General features: G+C 49.9%; 2 protein-coding genes across 3 annotated transcripts; both read left to right on the top strand.

The window, feature by feature from the left end:
* Positions 1 to 3,919: 3,919 nt before the first annotated feature.
* Positions 3,920 to 17,171, top strand: ATRIP (ATR interacting protein). Of its 2 annotated transcripts, none has more exons than XM_033133050.1 (13): positions 3,920 to 4,276; positions 6,138 to 6,268; positions 6,959 to 7,129; positions 8,800 to 8,918; positions 10,016 to 10,158; positions 11,324 to 11,425; positions 11,756 to 11,885; positions 12,077 to 12,757; positions 15,284 to 15,420; positions 15,557 to 15,648; positions 16,093 to 16,173; positions 16,383 to 16,635; positions 17,038 to 17,171. In XM_033133050.1, the coding sequence occupies exons 1-13, from the start codon at positions 4,030 to 4,032 to the stop codon at positions 17,103 to 17,105; spliced, it is 2,355 nt and encodes a 784-aa protein (XP_032988941.1). In that variant the 5' UTR covers positions 3,920 to 4,029; the 3' UTR covers positions 17,106 to 17,171. The 2 variants fall into 2 exon arrangements, with proteins under 2 accessions (XP_032988941.1, XP_032988940.1); XM_033133049.1 differs by having other exon boundaries at positions 6,887 to 7,129.
* A 520-nt stretch (positions 17,172 to 17,691) lies between these two features.
* Positions 17,692 to 19,112, top strand: TREX1 (three prime repair exonuclease 1). Its single transcript, XM_033133051.1, has 2 exons — positions 17,692 to 17,831; positions 18,115 to 19,112. The coding sequence occupies exon 2, from the start codon at positions 18,134 to 18,136 to the stop codon at positions 19,076 to 19,078; it is 945 nt and encodes a 314-aa protein (XP_032988942.1). The 5' UTR covers positions 17,692 to 17,831; positions 18,115 to 18,133; the 3' UTR covers positions 19,079 to 19,112.
* Positions 19,113 to 19,221: the final 109 nt, after the last annotated feature.

The following is a 19,221-nucleotide window of genomic DNA, read 5'->3' as shown; positions in this document are numbered from 1 at the left end:
AAGACCTCTTTTCTCAGTGGGTTTGATTCATTATTTATCCACACGGCCCTGGGAATTCTAGCAATTGAGATTCCGTTCTGGAATGATGTGCTGAGGTATCTTGCACTTTCCCGGTTGTGTATAGGAGGTCAGTCCTCAGTGAAATCCTATACGACTTGTTTCCACTGAACGTCATCTGATTTTTTTTTTAAGGTTTATTTCGTCACAGCCCTTTAGGATCTTCATTCCTCTATTAGGCATACTTAATTCTACAACTATTTTTTCAGTTACCTACTGTGTGCCAAATTATATAGTCATTTGTAAATTGGGTGAAATAAAGGTATTGAGTAAACCAGACTCCAGAAACATAATATGGAAGGTACTGTGGTGTGATGTCGCAGTTAAGAATATGGACTTGGAAGTCAGACTACCCAGGCTGGAATCCTGGCTTCATCACATACCAGTTTATGACTGAACACCTTAACACTAAGACTTCATTATCTGTAAAATGGGTCGATAGGGGATGAGGATTAAATAAGCCAGTCTGAAGTACACAACACAGTGCAGATCCAGACCAGTGTGCAGCCATTTCTTGTGCCCCTGCCTCATCCTCATTCTACTTTTGCCCAGAATAGAAAATATTGGTAAAGCTCTGTATATACTTATGTTAAAAAGAAAGCTCAGTAGAGAGCTTAAGGCTTCCATATCAGGCCCTGGGGCTTCTACCATAGGAACTGTATTTTTCCCTAGCTGAAACTTTTTTTTCTTTGCAGCCACAGGTGGAATTAAGAAATCTGGCAAAAAGTGAGCTGTTCCTTGTGCCTGGGGCAATGATGATCCTTAATTCCATTCCAGTCTTAACATTTGGATTCCCTGCCATAAGACCTGTTGCCACCTGTAGCTAGAATGAAGTGTTGTTTTGGAGTCTGTTGTACATTTAAGAATAAACTTTTGTAAAAAATAATAATAATAATGCAGTGGCTCATCTGTTTAGTTCTTCTCACTCAGCCATTTCAACCTTAGCTGTGAGGTCAGAGGAAACCCAACCCAGAATCCTAAATGTGTTCTTCAGTCTTTGTTCTATCCCGAATTCTGTACTGCCTGGAATTAAACCAACTAATTTGAAATGGCTGTCGTTTTTGTGTAGTTGTATACCCGACGGAGCTTTACATAAGGTTAGTGGAAGAATTTGCCCTTTGGAAAGAAAACCCATCTTTCTCTGTTAAGACGTCCACGTTGCCATTTGTTTTAATGGGGTAGTTCATCTGTTCATGTAAGGAGTCTGCTGTTTGCAGGCTGGGCTTGTACCAGCAAACAGTTACTGTTGTCAAGAAACTTCTCCATAGTGGGAGGGGAGCAGGACAAGTCCACACGATATGCATTGTAAAGGCAAGAAAACGGGAAGGGAGATTCCTGAAAGTCTTGAAGAACCAAGCTTACTCTGAAGTCCCCAGGTCTGCATTTCCACTAGGACTCCAGAAATATCCTTCCTAGGTTCTTGTGTCTTATACCCCACATTCAACTCATCAGGAAAATTAAATCTGATCCCTTCATACTTACTACAATACCCCCCCAATTGTAACCCTAAAATCTCTCACCTGGATTACTGCAGGCACACCCAAATTTCTCTTCCTGCTCCTACCCTTGCTCCCCTACAGTCTAACCTTCACTCAAGACCCAAAGTGATCTTGCTAAACAGTGAAGTTATACTTCATTTTCTCCTTGGCTCAGAATTCTTCAATGACTTCTTAGAGCAAAAGCCAGAGTCCCTACAATGACCAGTGAGGTCCTAAGGGACCTGAACACCACTCCCTGCCCTTTGGTATCTACAATTGTGTCCCTTGATCCATCTTGAGCCGCAATGGCCTACATTCCAAGCAAGCTCCTGCCTTATTGGGCTGTCACCAACTCTTTATACCTGTCACTCTTCTGGATACTGGAAAGTCCCTCCCTCCCTTTAGAAAAATGAAACATCATAATAGTGAGCTTTTCCCTGACCACTATAAAGGAGCAGTCCCAGTGTCTCTTACCCTGTTTTCATTTTTCTCTCCTGACATTTGTTATCACCCTTGACTCTGGGAGGAGTAAATTCCTAGATGACAGAGGCCATTCATGTGTGCCAAATGCATATGTATTGAAACAATTCAGAGGCATAAATATTTGGATTTCCCCTCCAGAACCCTTGATACAACTATGGGAATAATACTAATACCGTGTTGCCCCGAAAATAAGACCTAGCCGGACAATCAGCAATAATGCATCTTTTTGGAGCAAAAATTAATATAAGACCTGGTCTTATTTTACTATGAGACCAGGTCTTATATATAATTACTTATAGTAAAATAAGACCGGGTCTTAATTTTTGCTCCAAAAGACGTATTAGAGCTGATTGTCCGGCTAGGTCTTATTTTCGGGGAAACGGTAGTGCTAAGCTTTCTTTGAGAATGTTCTTAAAAAGGACTCTAGAATTACTCAGATTTTGCTAAGTCAAAACTGGAAAAGGTTTTGACAGATTGAAGCCTGTTTTAAGACTAATGTACTTGATATTAATGGGGGAAAAAGAGCAAAAGCCTGCTTTGGTCCTCTCCTGGAAAGTGGCACAGCCAGCAGCATCTTTGGACTTGATGCATTCCCTGTGGGACCTTGCCAGCTGGCACCCAGCCCTGTGCTACTGAGAACAACCTTGGGAGCCAGCACACTGCCCCTGAGAGTGAAACCTAAAGTCTCCTGACAAATCAAGTGCAGTCCTATCTCTACAGGACCAGACACCTGCAGCAATTAAGACTTAAGGATTCGATATTTGGGAAACTATCTGAAGGTAACTAGCAATTACTTTAAATAACTCAGTACACCTGAAATTAAAATTACATTGAATGTCAACGGCAACTGAAATAATTTTTTAAAAAACATCTAAACTCAGATATTCAAGACCCTCTGGATGCTGACAACCATCTCCTTTTCACTTACTGCTTTCACAAATATTCATAGGACATTCACAGGCTGTTTGGCATTGAGCATGAAAGGATGAAAGTCTTGCCGGTTACTCTCCAACACCCTGTTCCCGTTAACTGTCCTGCACACCACTGCTGCCCAATAAAATCTTGCCAGGCACTCAAGCCCACTTTGAATCTTTGCTCCTCTGAAGCCTTAAGTTCTCTGCCATAGATAACGCCTAACGGGCACTTGTATGGCCTCCATTTTGGTATTGTATGCTTGTCTGCCTAGTCTTGTGGGCCAGCCTCCTTGCTCACTCTGATAACTCCCACTCAACCTGTAGGACAGCCCAAGGGCCTTCCTTGACATGAACCTCATTCATTTCTATGTTACCAGCACTTGGGTAAAACACTCAAGTGCTCTCAGACAAATGAATGAATAACGTTAACGGACTGAGGAGTTACACAGGCACCTTTTCAGGATCACCCTTCCTTAGACTTTCTTCCCACACCTACCTCAAATGCACACATTCAAAACATCTACTGTTCTCAAACATGTCTGCTCACAACAGTTCTATTCATACTCTTCTGCCAACCCCACTCTCCCGGACTTCTCCCCAAGAGAACCTGGAGTATGTGAGGGGTGGGTCCGACCGAGGACAACGAGGTTACAGAGACCAAACCCCTAAAGGCTGGCTGCCTCGATTCACATGCGCACGTGTGAATGCCATGGCGAACTCCTCCGGCGTGTACTCCACGATATGCCGGGAAGGAGGCGCACAGCCACTCGCACGGTGGGGCTGGTGAGCCGGAACCCGCACTGCTATAGCTTAGATAGGCCGCACAGAGCTCCGGGAGCCGACCTACTGAGTCCCAGCAGCGAGTACAGAGAGGCCCGAGGCGCCCGAGAAGGGTAAGTACTCAGCGGAGCACCGCGGCGCGCTCGGATGTGTGTCATTGCTCCGCGCCCGCCAGCTGGCAGCTGATTGGCCCGTGGACACGGGGGCGTGGCCCCAGCGCCTGAGGCGAGCGGCGGCGCGCGGGAGTTTGTCCAGTTCTTCGGCTTTGCGGCAACCAGGCCGCGCTCGATCCCTTCAGACACTTGCCGGCAGCAGGCATGGCTGGAACCGCCGCGCCGGGCAGCAGGAGGCGGAGCGGGCCCCCGACACCTAGCTCTGGCCCGCTGCCCAGCACCGGGCATCCTCCGAGCAAGCGGGCCCGCGGCTTCCCCGTGGCCGCAGCCCTGGACCCCGAAGATCCGTTCGGTCCGCACGGGGATTTCACCGCGGACGACCTGGAGGAACTCGACACCCTCGCGTCACAGGCCCTGAGCCAATGCCCGTCCGCTGCTCGGGACGTGTCCAGTGAGTGCGCCCAGGGCTCTTTCCCGAGGGTGGTGCAGACTTTGCCAGACACCCTTGAGGGCTGTGGCTTCGGAACCCCACGGCGACCGCTGTCTTGCACCCACACCGCCTCTTCACCTTTTAAAAATATAGGAACAGCTTGATTTAAGCAGCGGTTGTGTTCTGATTTGGGGAGAGATGGATCAGGAATGTCAAACAACCGATTTGAAATATAGAAAGTTAGGTTAACATTTTACTTTAGTTTTTGAAGTTAGGGTCACCAGGTTCTTAGTTCTAAGCAGAGATCCTGCTTAGGACTCCCACCATCAGAACCATCACTACCTTCGCAGGGAGACCCATTCTTGTGGCAGTCTGGGAAGGTTTTAGATCTAATGAAGACCGCTGTCCCTCTTGAGCCTCATGAGCTTAAGAGGGTCTGGCAGAGGCAAGAGAGGAAAGAAACTTATTATTTTATACAACCAATAAATTGTACCAGGTGCCCAAACCTTAAAAATGGCAGCACACTTAGCAATGAGCAACAGACTAAAGTCCCTTCCTTCATGGAGCTTGCATTCTAGTTGGAGAATGAGTGACATCTTGTGGAGCTCACAAAAAGAGAAAGTTCTTGAGAGCAACTTGCATCTGTACTTGGATGTCTCACAGGCTTCTTAAATTCCACACAATTGTTTCCTGGAAACCCACTCATCCTCCAGCATCTCCAGCATGGTGCCTGGAAAAGCAGACATTCAGAAAACACCCGTTGATGACCAAATGTTTCACATGACACTGACTAGCACCACTCCCCATCAAGTGGCACAAGGCGACAGCTCCCTTTCCTTGACTATACGTCGAATTCCTTTCCAAACCCTCTAACTTTACTTTCTTAATCTATCTTGGAATCCATTCTCTTTGCATCGTCTCTACCATCTCCCTGATCTGTTACCATCACCCCTCCCCTGGACAATAGTCTGCTAAATTGTCTTCCCAGGTCCAGTCTTGAGTCCCTACAAATCAGACTTCCCACCACAGCCAGAGTGATTTGTTTTGAAAAGATCAGTGTGTCTCACACAGATAAGCATGAGCATCCCTACTGAAAGCCCTTTAATGACTTCCCATGGTTTCTAGTATAAAGATCAAAACCCTTATGTGGCCTGCAAGGCCCAGCATAGTCTGTCACTTCCCCTCTTTCTCTCTGGGTTTTAGCCACCCTGACCTTTCGTTCCTTGAATTCTCCCTGCTTCTTTATAATACAGAAGCTTTGCACATTGCTGTTTCTTGTATATTGAGTGTTCTTTCCATCTATTCCCCATCCCCACTCATCTGGTTAATTCCTACTTGTTCTTCAGCTTTTGGTTCAATCATCATCACTTCCTTAGCCTTCCAATCATTCAGTTGGATCAAATTCCCCTATCATAGGCTTTCCTGTATTTGTTCTCTGCAGTTCTCATCACAGTTGTAATTTTACATTTATACATGCGTGATTATTTTTTTAATGTCCTGTAAGCTCCACAAGCAAAAAGATAATCCATTTTGCTCACCATTGTACCTTTAGAGACTAAATCATGCCTGGCATATTACAGGTGCTCAGTAAATATTGCTGAATGTAAATCGCTGAGTTCTGACTAGGGAGATTCCCACAGTGCCTTTCAGCCTTTAGATGAGACTCTTAAAATTGGGTGGGGTATGGGGAGAGGGTGGCAGGATCTATTATTTTATAAGGATCATTTATGAGTTTGAATCATGTTCTTAGATTAGAAAAGTTCCTATATTGCTTACTACATCTTTCTCTAATTTGCCTTCAAGAGGGATTCTTTTCAGCATTGTCTGGTAAAAGTGGGAAAATGTTGGGTCCTGAAAAGTATGTGGGAACGTTTTTTTATAGGTGTTTATAAGGTTCCCAGATTAGATGGAATGTCAAAAAATCCTGCAGTGAAAAACAGAGAAAGTGTTCCAGTTAAAGCTAATTTTGAATTGGAGTTACTTCAAGCACAATACAAAGAACTTAAAGAAAAGGTAAGTGACTTAACTTGTGGTTTTTATAACTAATTCATTCACTTATGCATACATTGTACAATAAAATATATAAAACTTTTAAAACTAGAGTCCAGATTCATCCCCATGAAATGGGAGGAGGGGGAGGCTGGGGAAAGAAAGCCAGAAAATTGAGGCGGAAAGAAACTAAATCCTGAGATTACTAACAGCCAAGGCAGGAAAGGAAACACTGTACACCAGTTCCAAAAAGAGATACAAACTTTCTGTTTTAGCACCAAGATAAATTTATAGCATATTTCTTATATAAAGGATACAGCGTCATAATGGTTGCTATGCATTAGCAGTTTTGCAAAAAAGCAGACATCCTTCATATAACCAAACTGGGTCACTGGGTAAACCAGGAGCATAATGTGGAATTTTAGTTCTGTAAAGTGTGTGACCCAGATTATTTAAGACCTATAAAGCCTACAGAACCTGCTTGCATGAGTGACAAGTGTGTCATTAAGCTGTCTTGCTGAATAACTGCTGTCCCACGAAGGAGCCTAGCAGACCACGGTGATGACTGGCTGGTATGGATATATTTTGAGCACTCACTGGTCTGTAGGACGTGTTTTACATGGGCTTTTTCCATCTCTCCAGGTACATGTTGAAACAAGTACATATATAATTTTCCCTTACAAACTTTTCACAAGATTGATTTGGGATTTACAGATGAAGGCAATGGAAGAAGAAGTCCTCATTAAAAATGGAGAAATTAAAATTTTACGGGACTCACTGCATCAGACTGAATCCACTTTAGAGGAACAGAGAAGATCACATTTCCTTCTTGAGCAGGAGAAAACTCAAGCACTCAGTGACAAAGAAAAAGAATTCTCCAAAAAGGTGACCCAGAGCATTTGTTTTGATCGTTATGGACACCAGCTTTGCCTGCTCACTGAGTTCCTTTAGACGTAATGGCCAAAGTTTCATGTAAATCTTCCCAGAAGATTTCAACAGTTGTTTGTCTTAAGTACTTTCTGGTATCAGCTCATTGCATGTATGTACTTTTCTTCAGGCTCTTTTGGCAGATCAGAAACTCACTTGATCTAGCTTAGATCCTTTTAGCTTAGGCCAAAAGGAAATGTATTGGCTTCCATGACTAAGTCTGGGAAAGACGGTGTTCTCACGGCTTCCACTGAGTCAGGCGTTATCAGGACTTCTCTTTATTCTCTGTGCCATAGACAGGCTCCATCCTTCTGGTAGAGGATGTGTTCTCCAGAAGCTCCTGGGCTCATATTTCATAGCTTTAGAGCAGACTGAAGATTTGGTTTCCCATCTCCAGTTTTAAAATTCTGGGGGAGTTTTAACATTTGAAATTGGTCTCACCTGAGTCAGGTGCCTGTCCTTGAACCAGTCACTGTAAGCACACAGATGAGAACTCCCATTCGTATCACGTAGTCAGAGGTAGGGAAACGATTGTTTCTCAGGGGGGAGGTGCTGCTCTGGGAAGGAAAACCGTTGGTGTCCAGTGTGTACCGCTTTCCTTCAGCACCTCCCAAGGCTTCAGTCTCAGGGACGTGGAGTCTTCATTCAGCAAACGTCCCAGAAGTACTACCTGTACCCAGCACTAACAGTGGTAGTTGCCTTTCCATATATGTGATGAAGAGGAAAGGATTTGCGGTCAGACAAACCAGAGTTTGAATCGAGGTTTTGTCACGCACAAGTGGTGACCTCAGAGTAATGACTTAAACTCTATGACTCATTTCCCTTATCTGTTCCAGGACATAACTCGAAGGGCTGTTGTGAGACTTAAAAGACTGCACTTACCGTGTCTGGTGCTGACCCCGGCATAGGGTGTGCTCAGGGAGTGACACCGATTCCTGTGGGCTATAGACCCCGAGGGCCAGGGCAGCAGGTCTCCCTACTCTGCACAGGGATTTGGTAAAGCTCTTCCAGATACTCTGCCCACACTTTCAAGAAGACCTGGAATTGTGCATCACTGTATTCATTAAAAGGCCAACATGTGGGACGGCTGGTTTGCTCAGTTGGTTAAAGCACGATGCTCGTAACACCAGGGTTGCCGGTTCGATCCCCACATGAGTCACTGTGAGCTGCACCCTCCACAACTAGATTGAAACAACTACTTGCCTTGGAGCTGATGGGTTCTGGAAAAACACACTTAAATAAATAAAAGTTAAAAAAAAAAAAAAAGGCCAACATGTTACTGGGAGATATGGCACCTTGTCAGGCTCTGTGGGGCATTTTACATTCATCATTCTAATTTAATCCCCCCAACTGTGAAGACGGGTGTTTATGTTACAGGTAAGCTAAGGTTCAGAGAGCCTGAGTAAATGGTTTTTTAACACTCACAATAGTTCGGGTCAAAACATCTTTCTAGAACACCCTCTGTCTTTCAGAAAGAAGGCTAAAGCTCACTATTTTAGGACATTTATGTCACAGCAGACTTTCTTATTTATTTCTCATTGTTTTCCATTAGCTTGAGATTTTGAAGCCCAGAGATGGTTTTGTATGTGTGATGCAGCCACTACAAGTATGTTTCTTTTGCCTTCCAGCTCCAATCATTGCAGTCTGAACTGCAGTTTAAAGACGCAGAGATGAATGAATTAAGGACAAAACTTCAAAGCAGTGAGCGAGTCAATAAACTAGCTGCTCCCTCCACTTCTCACGTCAGGTAATGATGATGCTGGAAGGAGAGTTCTATTTTGCATTGCTTAGTAAAAAGTCTGAAAATGTCAGGCTAGTCCTGAATGGAGGCCATTTAGACTCTGGGCTGGGGCCTAGGTCCTCTTGCTGAAGGCTTCAAAGGTGGTTTACAGCATACAGGCCCCACACTCTAAGAGTGCTTCCTCTGAATGGGACTTTATAAACACATCTCCTGAGGACTAGAAAAGGCTGGAAAGATCATCCCTAAACTTTTGGGGTGGGCCAATCTTCACGTTTATGAAATTTGTTTCAAGTAACTGATTTTGCCCCAAGCATAGTGTATTTCAGTCCCAACTACTTAGAATATTTTTTTCCACTTGCTGCCCTGGGACCTTTGTCCAATAGCCGCCACCTTTGCTACAGATATGATGAGCTTGTTAATGGTCTGTGTCCTGCCCCCGGCCTGCCGGAAAAGTCTGGCCCACTGTCAGTCTCAGCCTTGAATTTGGACAGGTTAATCAGGGCGGCTTTCTCTGTTTGAGCGTTCTGCAGCCTTTGCTCATAATGGGCAGAGTGTGAAATTGAATCCCTGCTTTACATTGTCCAGGGAAGACAGGAGAACAGAGGGAATCCATCCTCACACCTTCACACATCACTGACCGAAAGGCTCGGTATGGTCAGGCCCGATCAGAGGGTTAAGACTGCTTCTCTAACATAGAGCCCTGGCACTGAGGAGCTGGCTCAGTGTCACAAGACACAACACACCTTTTAATAGACCCTCTTTCTACTGAAAAATCTTTGAATACAGTCCTGGACTTAAAAAAGAGGCCGTTCCCCAGTGAAAAGATGTTTTGGGGGAATCGGAAATAGTAATGGAATTCTGGCCAATATCTTTGGGTGATTAGAAGAATATGGAAATAAAAGAAAGATATTTTTTAACGGATCAAAATGCCTTGAATTTTACACTGCTGTCTTGATGAAGAATGATAAATATACAGTAGATAAAACCTTTGGTCAAATCACCAAGATACGAAAAGTTGCAAGCTTGTTAGAAGTTTTATAACCAGGTATTTTAAGTGGTTTTAGCAAAATCATTACTTTGCTTACATAGTTCACTTTTTCCAGTCCTAGGAAAATAAAGACAGAAGCATGTTCTCCACAATTTGGAAAACCATCTTTTCCTACAAAGGAGTCTTTTATTGCTAACATGCCCCTTCCCCACCCCTGCCAGACAGAGCCAGGATACAAGTCCCCAGTAGGCAGAGAGGGTAAGTCAGTCTATCCATCACCTATTGCTGTATGACACATTACCCAAACGTGTGGCTTTAAACAACGAGTATTTATTTTCTTGGTTTCTGGAGTCGGCAATTCTGACAGGACACAATGGGGCTGGTTTGTCTGTGCGGGGACTGGAATCACTGCAGGCTTGTCTGGAGCTGGAGGATCTGTTTCTAGGTGGCTCACTCAATGACTGGCAACAGAATTCCTCTCCACACGTGGGCCTCTCCCCAGGGCTACTTGGCTGAACTCATAACCTGGTGACCGGCTTCCTCTAGAGCTAGCAGACCCAGGGAGAGCCAGGTAGAAGCTATCCTATTTGTGGCCTAGCCTCAGAAGTCACAGGGCATCACTTCCGTCACGTTCTGTTTGTTAGAAATGAGTCACTGAGTCTGGGCCACATTTAAGGGAAGGAATCTAGGCTGTACTTTTTGAAGGGAATTAAGTGTGTCAAAGAATTTGCAGGCATATATTCAAACCTCCACAGTCAGCGTCCACTGACATGCCGGAACCACAGCTAGTATCTAGGGACATGTGTTCCTTTGAGAGCCCAGCCTTGACCTTGTACATCCCAGTCCAGATTGATGGAAAGCTACTGCTTTCTAGAGAGTTACAGTCTAGCATTAGCAGGTTGTAACTCTGAGACTGTGTTGTGCCAGTGAATCTTATAATTCGGATATATTGCTTCTCTCCTACCACCATCAGCCTGGCCGTGAGTCCCAGTCACACTACTTCCTGGCTTGTGTGATTTGGACAAGTCCTTTACCCTTGCGCCTCAGTTTTCCTACATAAAACAGAGCACATGATAACACCCCCTCGTAGGGGTGCTGTGAGGAACAAGTGAGGAACACGTGTAAAGCTCTTAGCACTGTCTGGAACACAATAAGCACTATCTAAATGTTAGTGGCTACTGCTTTTATGTTATTGCCTGATTTTGAAGGGGGGCAAACAGCTTAATTTTCCTTTCCTCTCCTTGTGTGAGTTCCTACTTTACATGAGGAAGGCAAAAGATGTGAGAGCCCTAGAGTTGCTCTGGCTCTTGTTTTGATCCAAGGTTGAAAAGGTAGAACAATCTCTGTCTTAAACTTGTTACAGTTAAGAGTTTCTGATATGGCTATGCTTTTGTGCTCAGGTTTTGATTCACATTTTACCTAGTTTCAGAGAATAAGGCCCTCAGTCTGGGAGGTGCCCCCGGAAAGCAAGAAGAGTCCCAAAAATATGTTGTTGACAGCTGGATGCAAAGATCAAACACTCAAGGTACCAGAATCCCCACTCCTCGTGCAGAAAGCCTGCTGGCTCCGGTGGGCCTCTGCCATGCTGCAGTCGGGGAACCATCTGGGTCTCTGAGGACAGTGGTCAGAGGGTCCAGGGAAGTCGTAGTTGTGACTTAAGCAGAAGACTTTAAAATGGAGGGGGCCAAGAGCAGGTGTGTCACAGAGCCTTCGGCACCCGTAGGTGCCTGTCTCAGTGGGGCGTAGTGGCAGCTTAGAGGACAGTTGGCATCCAAGGAATCCCCCCTTTTTCCTTCTGAGGCCATAGAAAAGGCCTCCCATGTCAGAACTTCTAGAGTCACCTTGTTTTCTGCAGGTTCCATTTTGATAAACCTTCTCCTGAAGCAGCCTCTGATCCCAGGCTCATCCCTAGGTCTGTGCCACCTCCTGAGCAGTTGTTCCGAGGCTCCTCCCAGCACCCTGTTGCAGCCACTGGGGTTGGGCAGGTAAGCATAAGACTCCTTCAAAAAACTTTCAGAAAGAAGCTTCCAGGAAGCAAGTCCCTTTCTGGCCTTGGCCAGCCTGGGAGGCCGGTGCGCTGGGCAGGGGAGCTAGAGAGTTTGGCAGGCAGGTTGTTTGGGGCCCTTGACCTTATCTCCGTCTCACACTGTGTGTTTTCTTTTGTGTTTGTTGCTAGTTCCTTGCCTGGGATTTCAAGCCTGAGGACCACAGTTTCTCAAGATGGGTCATGTCCCCTCTCGGCCCTTAGAGAAGCACAGAACCTGGCATTTACTGGACTGAATCTGATTGCCAGGAATGAAGGCTCATGTGACAGAGACCCAGCCGAGGGAGGCAGCAGGGCCTTCCCGCTCTGCCAGCTCCCTGGAGCTGTGCACCTCCTCCCCCTGGTACAGTTCTTTATCAGCTTACACTGCCAGGCTTTGCAGGATTTGGCAGTAGCCAAGAGAAGTGGGGAGCCTGGGGACACACCGACACATTCCTCCCGCAGGAGCTCTGGGGTAGATACCAGCCCCGAGGACTCACTTTGCAAGCTGGAAGGCTTCTCCGTGGCTTCGCTCAGCCTTCTTCAGCACCTGGTGTGCCACAGCGGAGCAGTCACCTGCCTGTTACTGTCACAAGCCGGAGCGGATTCCGCTGCTGGGGACGGAAACCAGAGCCTAGACTCCCATGGGGACGCGAGCCCTGCCCCAGGGGGGCTTGCTGGTGACCAAGGCCAGCATCCACTATTGAAGATGCTTCTTCGCCTCTTGGCTTTCTCTTCTGCAGCAACAAATCACCTTCACGCCAATGTCGTCAGCCAGTGCCTTAAGGTTTTGGTGAAATTAGCTGAAAACGCTTCCTATGATTGCTTGCCCAGGTATACTGCAGCATGGGAGTCATGATTGTGTGTGGGCCTTACCCGACCTCTTGAGGTTTATCCTGTGGCCCTTGTATTTTGCTCGTCTCTTGACTTACCTATACTGTTCAGTGCTAAGCCTTGGTTTAGGTTGTAAAGCTTTGTTCAGGGAGTTCTGAAGTGAGAACCAAGGAAGTGGTTTATTTGGCTTAATTCTGCCTCTGTACAGCTGGTAAGCAAAAGACACACAAGAGAAAAGAGAGCAGTTAGCCACAAGGGAAGAGTGTCCTGCCCCCGGGACAGACAAAGGCTATACCAAGAGGCCTTTGAACCTGGGACGTGGATCAGGTGAAGCCCACGTGTCACAGCCACGTTTAAGTTTGGTGGGGTTCTCAAAGGAGGGCGTGGGGAGGGTGTGCAGCGCACAAGGAATCTGCCTGTCATTGTGCCCACCTCTGGCAGGAGCCACCGGTTCCTTGCTCCACTTAAGGTTTCCTGGAAGTGGGAGGACAGTGAACCTAGCTCATGAACACTGTTGTCATAAATTCCAAACTTGAGGTTCCAGAGCCTCAAGACTGGAAGAAACTAAACACCATGCAGCCCATCGCCTCATCCACTAACCCCACCGCCCCCTCTGCTTCACCAAACAGGCCAGTTCCTGTCTCGAAATGACTCTGCTGACTGCCCGTAACTTTTCACCTCTGAGTTCAGATACCTGTTTCTAAAAATACTCCCAGATCCTGGTTTTCATCTGAATCTATTCTAGCTGGTCTGGTCTATGAGAGCCGGACCCGGTACCACAGAGAGTGCGGGCAGCACGGTAGGCGCAAACCATCGCCCGGGTGCCTGGCAGGGGCCCAGCTCAGTGGCTGGTTGCTTATTTCATATTTATTAAATGAATGAATACCAGGAACCACATTTTTACCACTTCTCTTGGTAGAAACACCATCATTCCATTCCTGTTCAACTTGTCCACAGGACATCAAAACACAGCCATTCAGTGGGTGTTCACCAAGGCCGGACACATGCCTTCCATTCACTAGCTCGTGCGACCCCTCGGAGCCCTGCATCTTCACACTAGCACAGAGCCTGGCTCACTGAGCACTGTGTTTGTTGAGTGAATAAGCCCTGTGTTGAGGTAGGAAAAGTTCTCAGATCCCAGAGGGAGCACGCTGGATGGGTTTCAAACCAAAGAGGCTCCTGAGCCATGGCCCCTCATCACGTCTGATACCACCTCCCACTTTGTGCTTCTCTTCGAAATTCCTTTACGCTTGCAAGCTGAACCCCACTACCGCACAGCTTCCTGTCCACCTTGGCGTGAAAGCTAGGGACGAGTGCCACCAAGGCTCTAAGCCAGCACGCAGTGCAGGCAGGCTGTGCCTCCACAGGCACGCTTGCCCCACCGGGCCTGAGGGCAGCCTCACCCCTGTCTTCCTACAGCATCTCTTGTAGACATAGGTCCAGGGTTGTCGCCCAGGTACTAGGATGGCAGGGGCTTTGGGGCAAATGGGTCTTATCCCCAACTTCAACCATGACTTACCTATTGAGCAGCATGACTTACCTATTGTGCGTTGGGGGGTGCTGCGAAAAAATTCATCTAAAAAGAAAGCTCTGATGCTATCAAAACAATTTGGAAACCTCTGTGTTGTATATGAAGATGGATTCTTCATGCAGATAGTTTCAAGGCCTTTAGTGGACTGGTTAGGAGCCACTTATAACAACCAGGTTGAATTCCAGTTTCCCACCAAGTCCCGCTCTCCTGGCGACGGAAAACATTCAGCTTCTTGTCTGCCATACAGGAATTTGCTCTAAAATGAGTTCACCCCCAATAGTGAGACCTTGCGTCCTAGTGGCATCCTGAGGAATATTCTTAACCCTCGATGCTGTGCGCCAAGACACTGCAGGTGCGTGAAGGTGAAGGGGGACATGCGCAGAGTTGTCCCTGCCCCCCCATGAGGCGGTGTAGGTCGGACAAACATCAGTGGTTGTCTTGGGACTTGGTAATAGCTGCCCCTGTGCCCTGAGACTTGGGGGAGAGTGTGCCCACTCCAAGTGGGTACCTTCTCATACTTGGTGGCAGAGAAGCTGCTGTTCTTATGTACAAGTGGAGAAAATGGGCTTCCTTTCTTGGCGAGTGGTCTCATAAGATCCAACCATACCGAGTCCACATTTATCACTTCTGGAGCCTGGCCAGTCCTTTGGTGGTGGGCACAGGACACTTCTCTCACCCAAGACCTGCCTCCCTCTTTGGGAGCAGAAGCAGGAAAGCTCAGGAGCAGTGTGGAGGCCAGACATCCCGGGTCCAAGGAGGCAACCCCCATTTACTGGGTGTTACTGTGCCAGGTGAGGGCCTATCTCTAAGCCACAGTGAAGGGTAGCACCCACTCATTCGCGTGAAAGTAGGTGGTCGTCGGCTGGCACTGGAATGCAGGTCTATCTGGACCACATCTCTGTACTGGCCTGAATTCCTGTTCCTCCAGTGAAAAGGGAGGGTGAATGTGGGACTGGGTGGGAATTGTCATGTCCCTCTGGGCCCCTGTGTTGTAGGTTCCAGTGTGTCTTCCCGGTGCTGCCGCCGTGCCTCAGCCCAGAGGCTCCCCTGCCCAGCGTGCTGCTGACAGTGGGGCTCCTGTCCCTGCTCGTGGACCACGAGAAGCTCGCGTCTCAGCTCTGCTCCCACTCAGGTAAAGTGGGCAGGGCGGGCGTCTGGACTCCTGCAGGGTGGAGGGAAGGGTGGCAGCAGGGACGGGGGCTTCTGCAGCTGGTGCTGGCTCTGGGTGAGAAGCCGGGCCCTGAGTGAGAGCTGGGCATTCTTTTCAGACGGCTGTCTCCTCCTGCTGTTATACACGTACATCACGTCAAGGCCTGACAAAGTGGCCTCGGACACACAGTGGCTTCAACTAGAGCAAGAGGTAAAAATGCCAGAGCCCCTTCTGTGGACTGTTCCCCACCCCCTCACCCTAAGAGCCATTTGCCCTCCTTCCTCTGGAGAGAGGGAGCTTTAATTCATTTTGGTAGCTTATCTAGCCACTAACAAGGTAAACTCATTTCGGGGGGCTCCACACCACACAGCTACAAAACAGTAGAGCCCAGGGTTTCTTGGCACTTGGCAGGGTTGCCTGATAACTGGTCCTACCCTGACCTTGGAGCCTGGTAGCTGCAGATGGGCCTGGAGGCACGTGGGTTGTTGGTGAGACACGGGTGTTGGTGCAGAGATTGGTCTGGGAAGGACCCCATTTGTGCAGACCAGCAGTTACTAAGGCCACTGGAGCTCTTGTAGGAGCCTGAGAAAGGCCTCGCTGCGATGTGTGAGGGTCTTGTTCTGCCACGGATGGAACAGTCTGCTCTTGTTCTAGGCCGTGTGGCTCCTGGCTAAGCTCGGTGTGCAGAGCCCCTCCTCCCCTATCACCGGCTCCAACTGCCAGTGCAACGTGGAGGTGAGTGCCCGAGGCAGGCAGGGGGCACAGCAGGGCAGCTCTGCTGGTGGCTGAGGCGAGGCGGTCCTGTGCAGGGCCCCGTGCCGCTTCTAGCCCTGGTGCCACCACTCAGAGCCCTCCTCACCTGGGGGACAGGGGAAGCTACTGCCCAGCCGAGCAAGTCATTAGGGTGCAGGAACTGCAAGCCTGACCTCAGTCTGCACCCCCAGGTGGTCAGAGCGCTCACAGCGATGCTACATAGACAGTGGCTGACAGTGCGGAGGGAAGGGGGGCCCCCCAGGACTGAGCAGCAGAGGCGGACAGTGCGGTGTCTGCGGGACACGGTCCTGCTGCTGCACGGCCTGTCCCAGAAGGACACGCTGTTCACGGTGCACTGCGTGGAGGCCCTGCACCAGTACGACCAGGTGATGCCAGGGGTCAGCGTGCTGATTCGAGGGCTCCCGGACGTGACAGACTGTGAAGGTGAGCTGGCAGGAGGATCCCTCCCTGCCCTGGCCCACCTGTGGGGCTTTCCTGAAGTTCATGAAGGAGTCAGACTTCCAGGCCTTGCCAGCAGGCCTCCACCCACCACGGTCTTTGCCAGCACTGGAGTCATTCTTATCTTCCTGCTCCGGTTCTTCTCTGAGCACATCAGGCTGCCTTTTGCTCGTATCTGTTGAGTTGGCCTGGCAGAGCCACGGTTTTTCCAGAAACATCCCTGTTTGAATTGCCTTTGTATCACTGCTTGCCATAGGTGAGGGAGCAAGGCCTGGGTATGGAAGGGACTGGTTAGTTCTCGTGGGCGTGGGGGGAAGAAAGGTGGGACCTCCCGCAGCTCCAGCACCTTCAGGCCTTCCCCACAGAACCCTCTTCTGTCTCGCTCAGAGGCTGCCCTGGATGACCTCTGTGCCACTGAGACCGACGTGGATGACCCAGAAATGGACTGTGGCTGAGGCTGTGAATTGAGCCACCTGGTGGCACCAGTACCATTGTTTTCCTCACCTCGTCAACTGATTAAAAGCAGTGACTGCTGTTTAAGATCTTGCCAGCTTTGTGTTCCCTGAGTCTGATCTGTGTTGGCTGAGTGGGAGGGATGGAGCAGAAACGCGACTCAGGGAAGGCTGGGCTCCTTCCTGTCCTAGCTGGAGCTGAGACTGGTCCCCATGGTAACGAATCTGCCTAGAGGAAGGAGCCCTGCCCTGCCTGTGGAATTGTCCTGAGTCATCGCTTTGGGCAGAGGCCATGGGAAGAAAAGTATGACAAGGAAGGAGGCAGCCCTCAGCCCAGGCCTAAACCAGGGAGGACTGGGGAAGTGGGGCTAAAGGGTGGGTGCAAAATGGCCATGGCAGAGGCTCCTGACAGGCTTGAGTCCTGGAGCTGGCCTTCCCCAACAGCATGGGCACCGCGGCCGGTGTCCTGACTGGCTGTCTTGCTGCTGAGGGCCCAGCCGCACTGTGCCAGCCAGCAGGCCCACAGCTGTACGTCTGAGGCGGCCTTTGGGGAGTCACGGGTGGAGGGGGGCTGGGGAGGGACGAGGCAGGCTGACAAGCAGGGCGGGACTTGCTCACTCCAGCCCGGTGGGCGGGCTCAGACTAAGTTTCACTTCCCGCCACTGCTGCCAGCAGCGAGAACCAGCCAGTGTGCACTCCAGTCATTGCTGCTTGCCTGCCTGCCGCTTGGTAAGTGAGGACCCCCAAGGGCCTGGGGCAGGGTGGGAAGGCCATGGGTTCCACCCGCCTCTCCCCAGACTCAGCAGGCACTGGGGGGGAACAAACCCCGGACAGTTGAATGTGCTGATCGTACTAAAGAAGCCATCCCACCCTCTGGCTTCCTGCCTTGAAAATGGGTCCTGGAGCTCGCGACAGTGCCTGCCTCCCCTCTCCTCCCCGCCCCTCCCCTCCTCTCCTTCAATCTCACCACTGGGGCACTCACACCCACTCCCCACCCTGTGCTCCTCCCCAGCTCAGCAGTAGACACCCACATGGCCTCGCAGGCCCTGCCCCAGGGGCCCATGCAGACCCTCATCTTCTTGGACCTGGAGGCCACTGGACTTCCCTTCTCCCAGCCCAAGATCACGGAGCTGTGCCTGCTGGCTGTCCACAGATGTGCCCTGGAGAGCCCTCCCAGCCCTCAGGGGCCTCCTCCCATGGTGCCCCCACCACCCCGCGTGGTGGACAAGCTCTCCCTCTGTGTGGCCCCAGGGAAGGCCTGTAGCCCCGCAGCCAGCGAGATCACAGGCCTGAGCACAGCTGTGCTGGCAGCGCACCGGCGTCAACACTTCAATGCAGACCTGGTCAACCTGCTCCGCGCCTTCCTGCAGCGCCAGCCACAGCCCTGGTGCCTCGTGGCACACAACGGTGACCGCTACGACTTCCCCCTGCTGCAGGCGGAGTTGGCCATGCTGGGCCTCTCCAGGGCTCTGGACGACGTCTTCTGTGTGGACAGCATCGCCGCCCTGAAGGCCGTAGAGCAGACTGGCAGCACCCCCGAGCATGGCCCGAGGAGGAGCTACAGCCTGGGCAGCATCTACACACGCCTGTACGGGCAGGTCCCACTGGACTCGCACACGGCCGAGGGCGACGTCCTAGCCCTGCTCAGCATCTGTCAGTGGAGGCCGCGCGCCCTGCTGCAGTGGGTGGACGCTCACGCCAGGCCCTTCAGCACCGTCAAGCCAATGTACGGGGTCACAGCCTTTACTGGAACCCACTCAAGGCCACCTGCTGCCACAGCCACTACCCTTCTGGCCAGAGGCGGAGACTCCATTCCCAACCTCGGGGGGAGCAGGAGGCCCAAGGTCCTACCTACAGCGAAGGGCCCTGAAGCCGCACCCAGGGAGGGCCTGCTGGCCCCACTGGGCCTGCTGGCCTTCCTCAGCGTGGCAATAGCCACCCTGTACGGGCTGTCCCTGGCCACACCTGGGCAATAGGACGAGAAAGAACGTCTGATGAATAAAGACCCCGACAGCACTGTGGTCCCTCGCCTCTACCTTCCTGGGCAGCTTTGCAGCCGCCTGCACCTCTGCCTGCTCTCGGGCCATGGAGGGGGCACCGAGGGCGGTGCGGTCTTTGT

This window comes from Rhinolophus ferrumequinum, chromosome 17 (assembly GCF_004115265.2).
Source record: "Rhinolophus ferrumequinum isolate MPI-CBG mRhiFer1 chromosome 17, mRhiFer1_v1.p, whole genome shotgun sequence".
Classification (NCBI taxonomy): domain Eukaryota; kingdom Metazoa; phylum Chordata; class Mammalia; order Chiroptera; family Rhinolophidae; genus Rhinolophus; species Rhinolophus ferrumequinum.
This window is presented reverse-complemented; position numbering and strand designations above follow the sequence as displayed.

Bases quoted from the DNA above. Each gene is read 5' to 3' on its own strand.
- TREX1 (XM_033133051.1), top strand. From the start codon at position 18,134: ATGGCCTCGCAGGCCCTGCCCCAGGGGCCCATGCAGACCCTCATCTTC.
- ATRIP (XM_033133049.1), top strand. From the start codon at position 4,030: ATGGCTGGAACCGCCGCGCCGGGCAGCAGGAGGCGGAGCGGGCCCCCG. The intron at 6,269-6,886 runs GTAAGTGACTTA...CCATCTCTCCAG, and splicing joins ACAAAGAACTTAAAGAAAAG to GTACATGTTGAAACAAGTAC. The intron at 16,174-16,382 runs GTGAGTGCCCGA...CTGCACCCCCAG, and splicing joins ACTGCCAGTGCAACGTGGAG to GTGGTCAGAGCGCTCACAGC.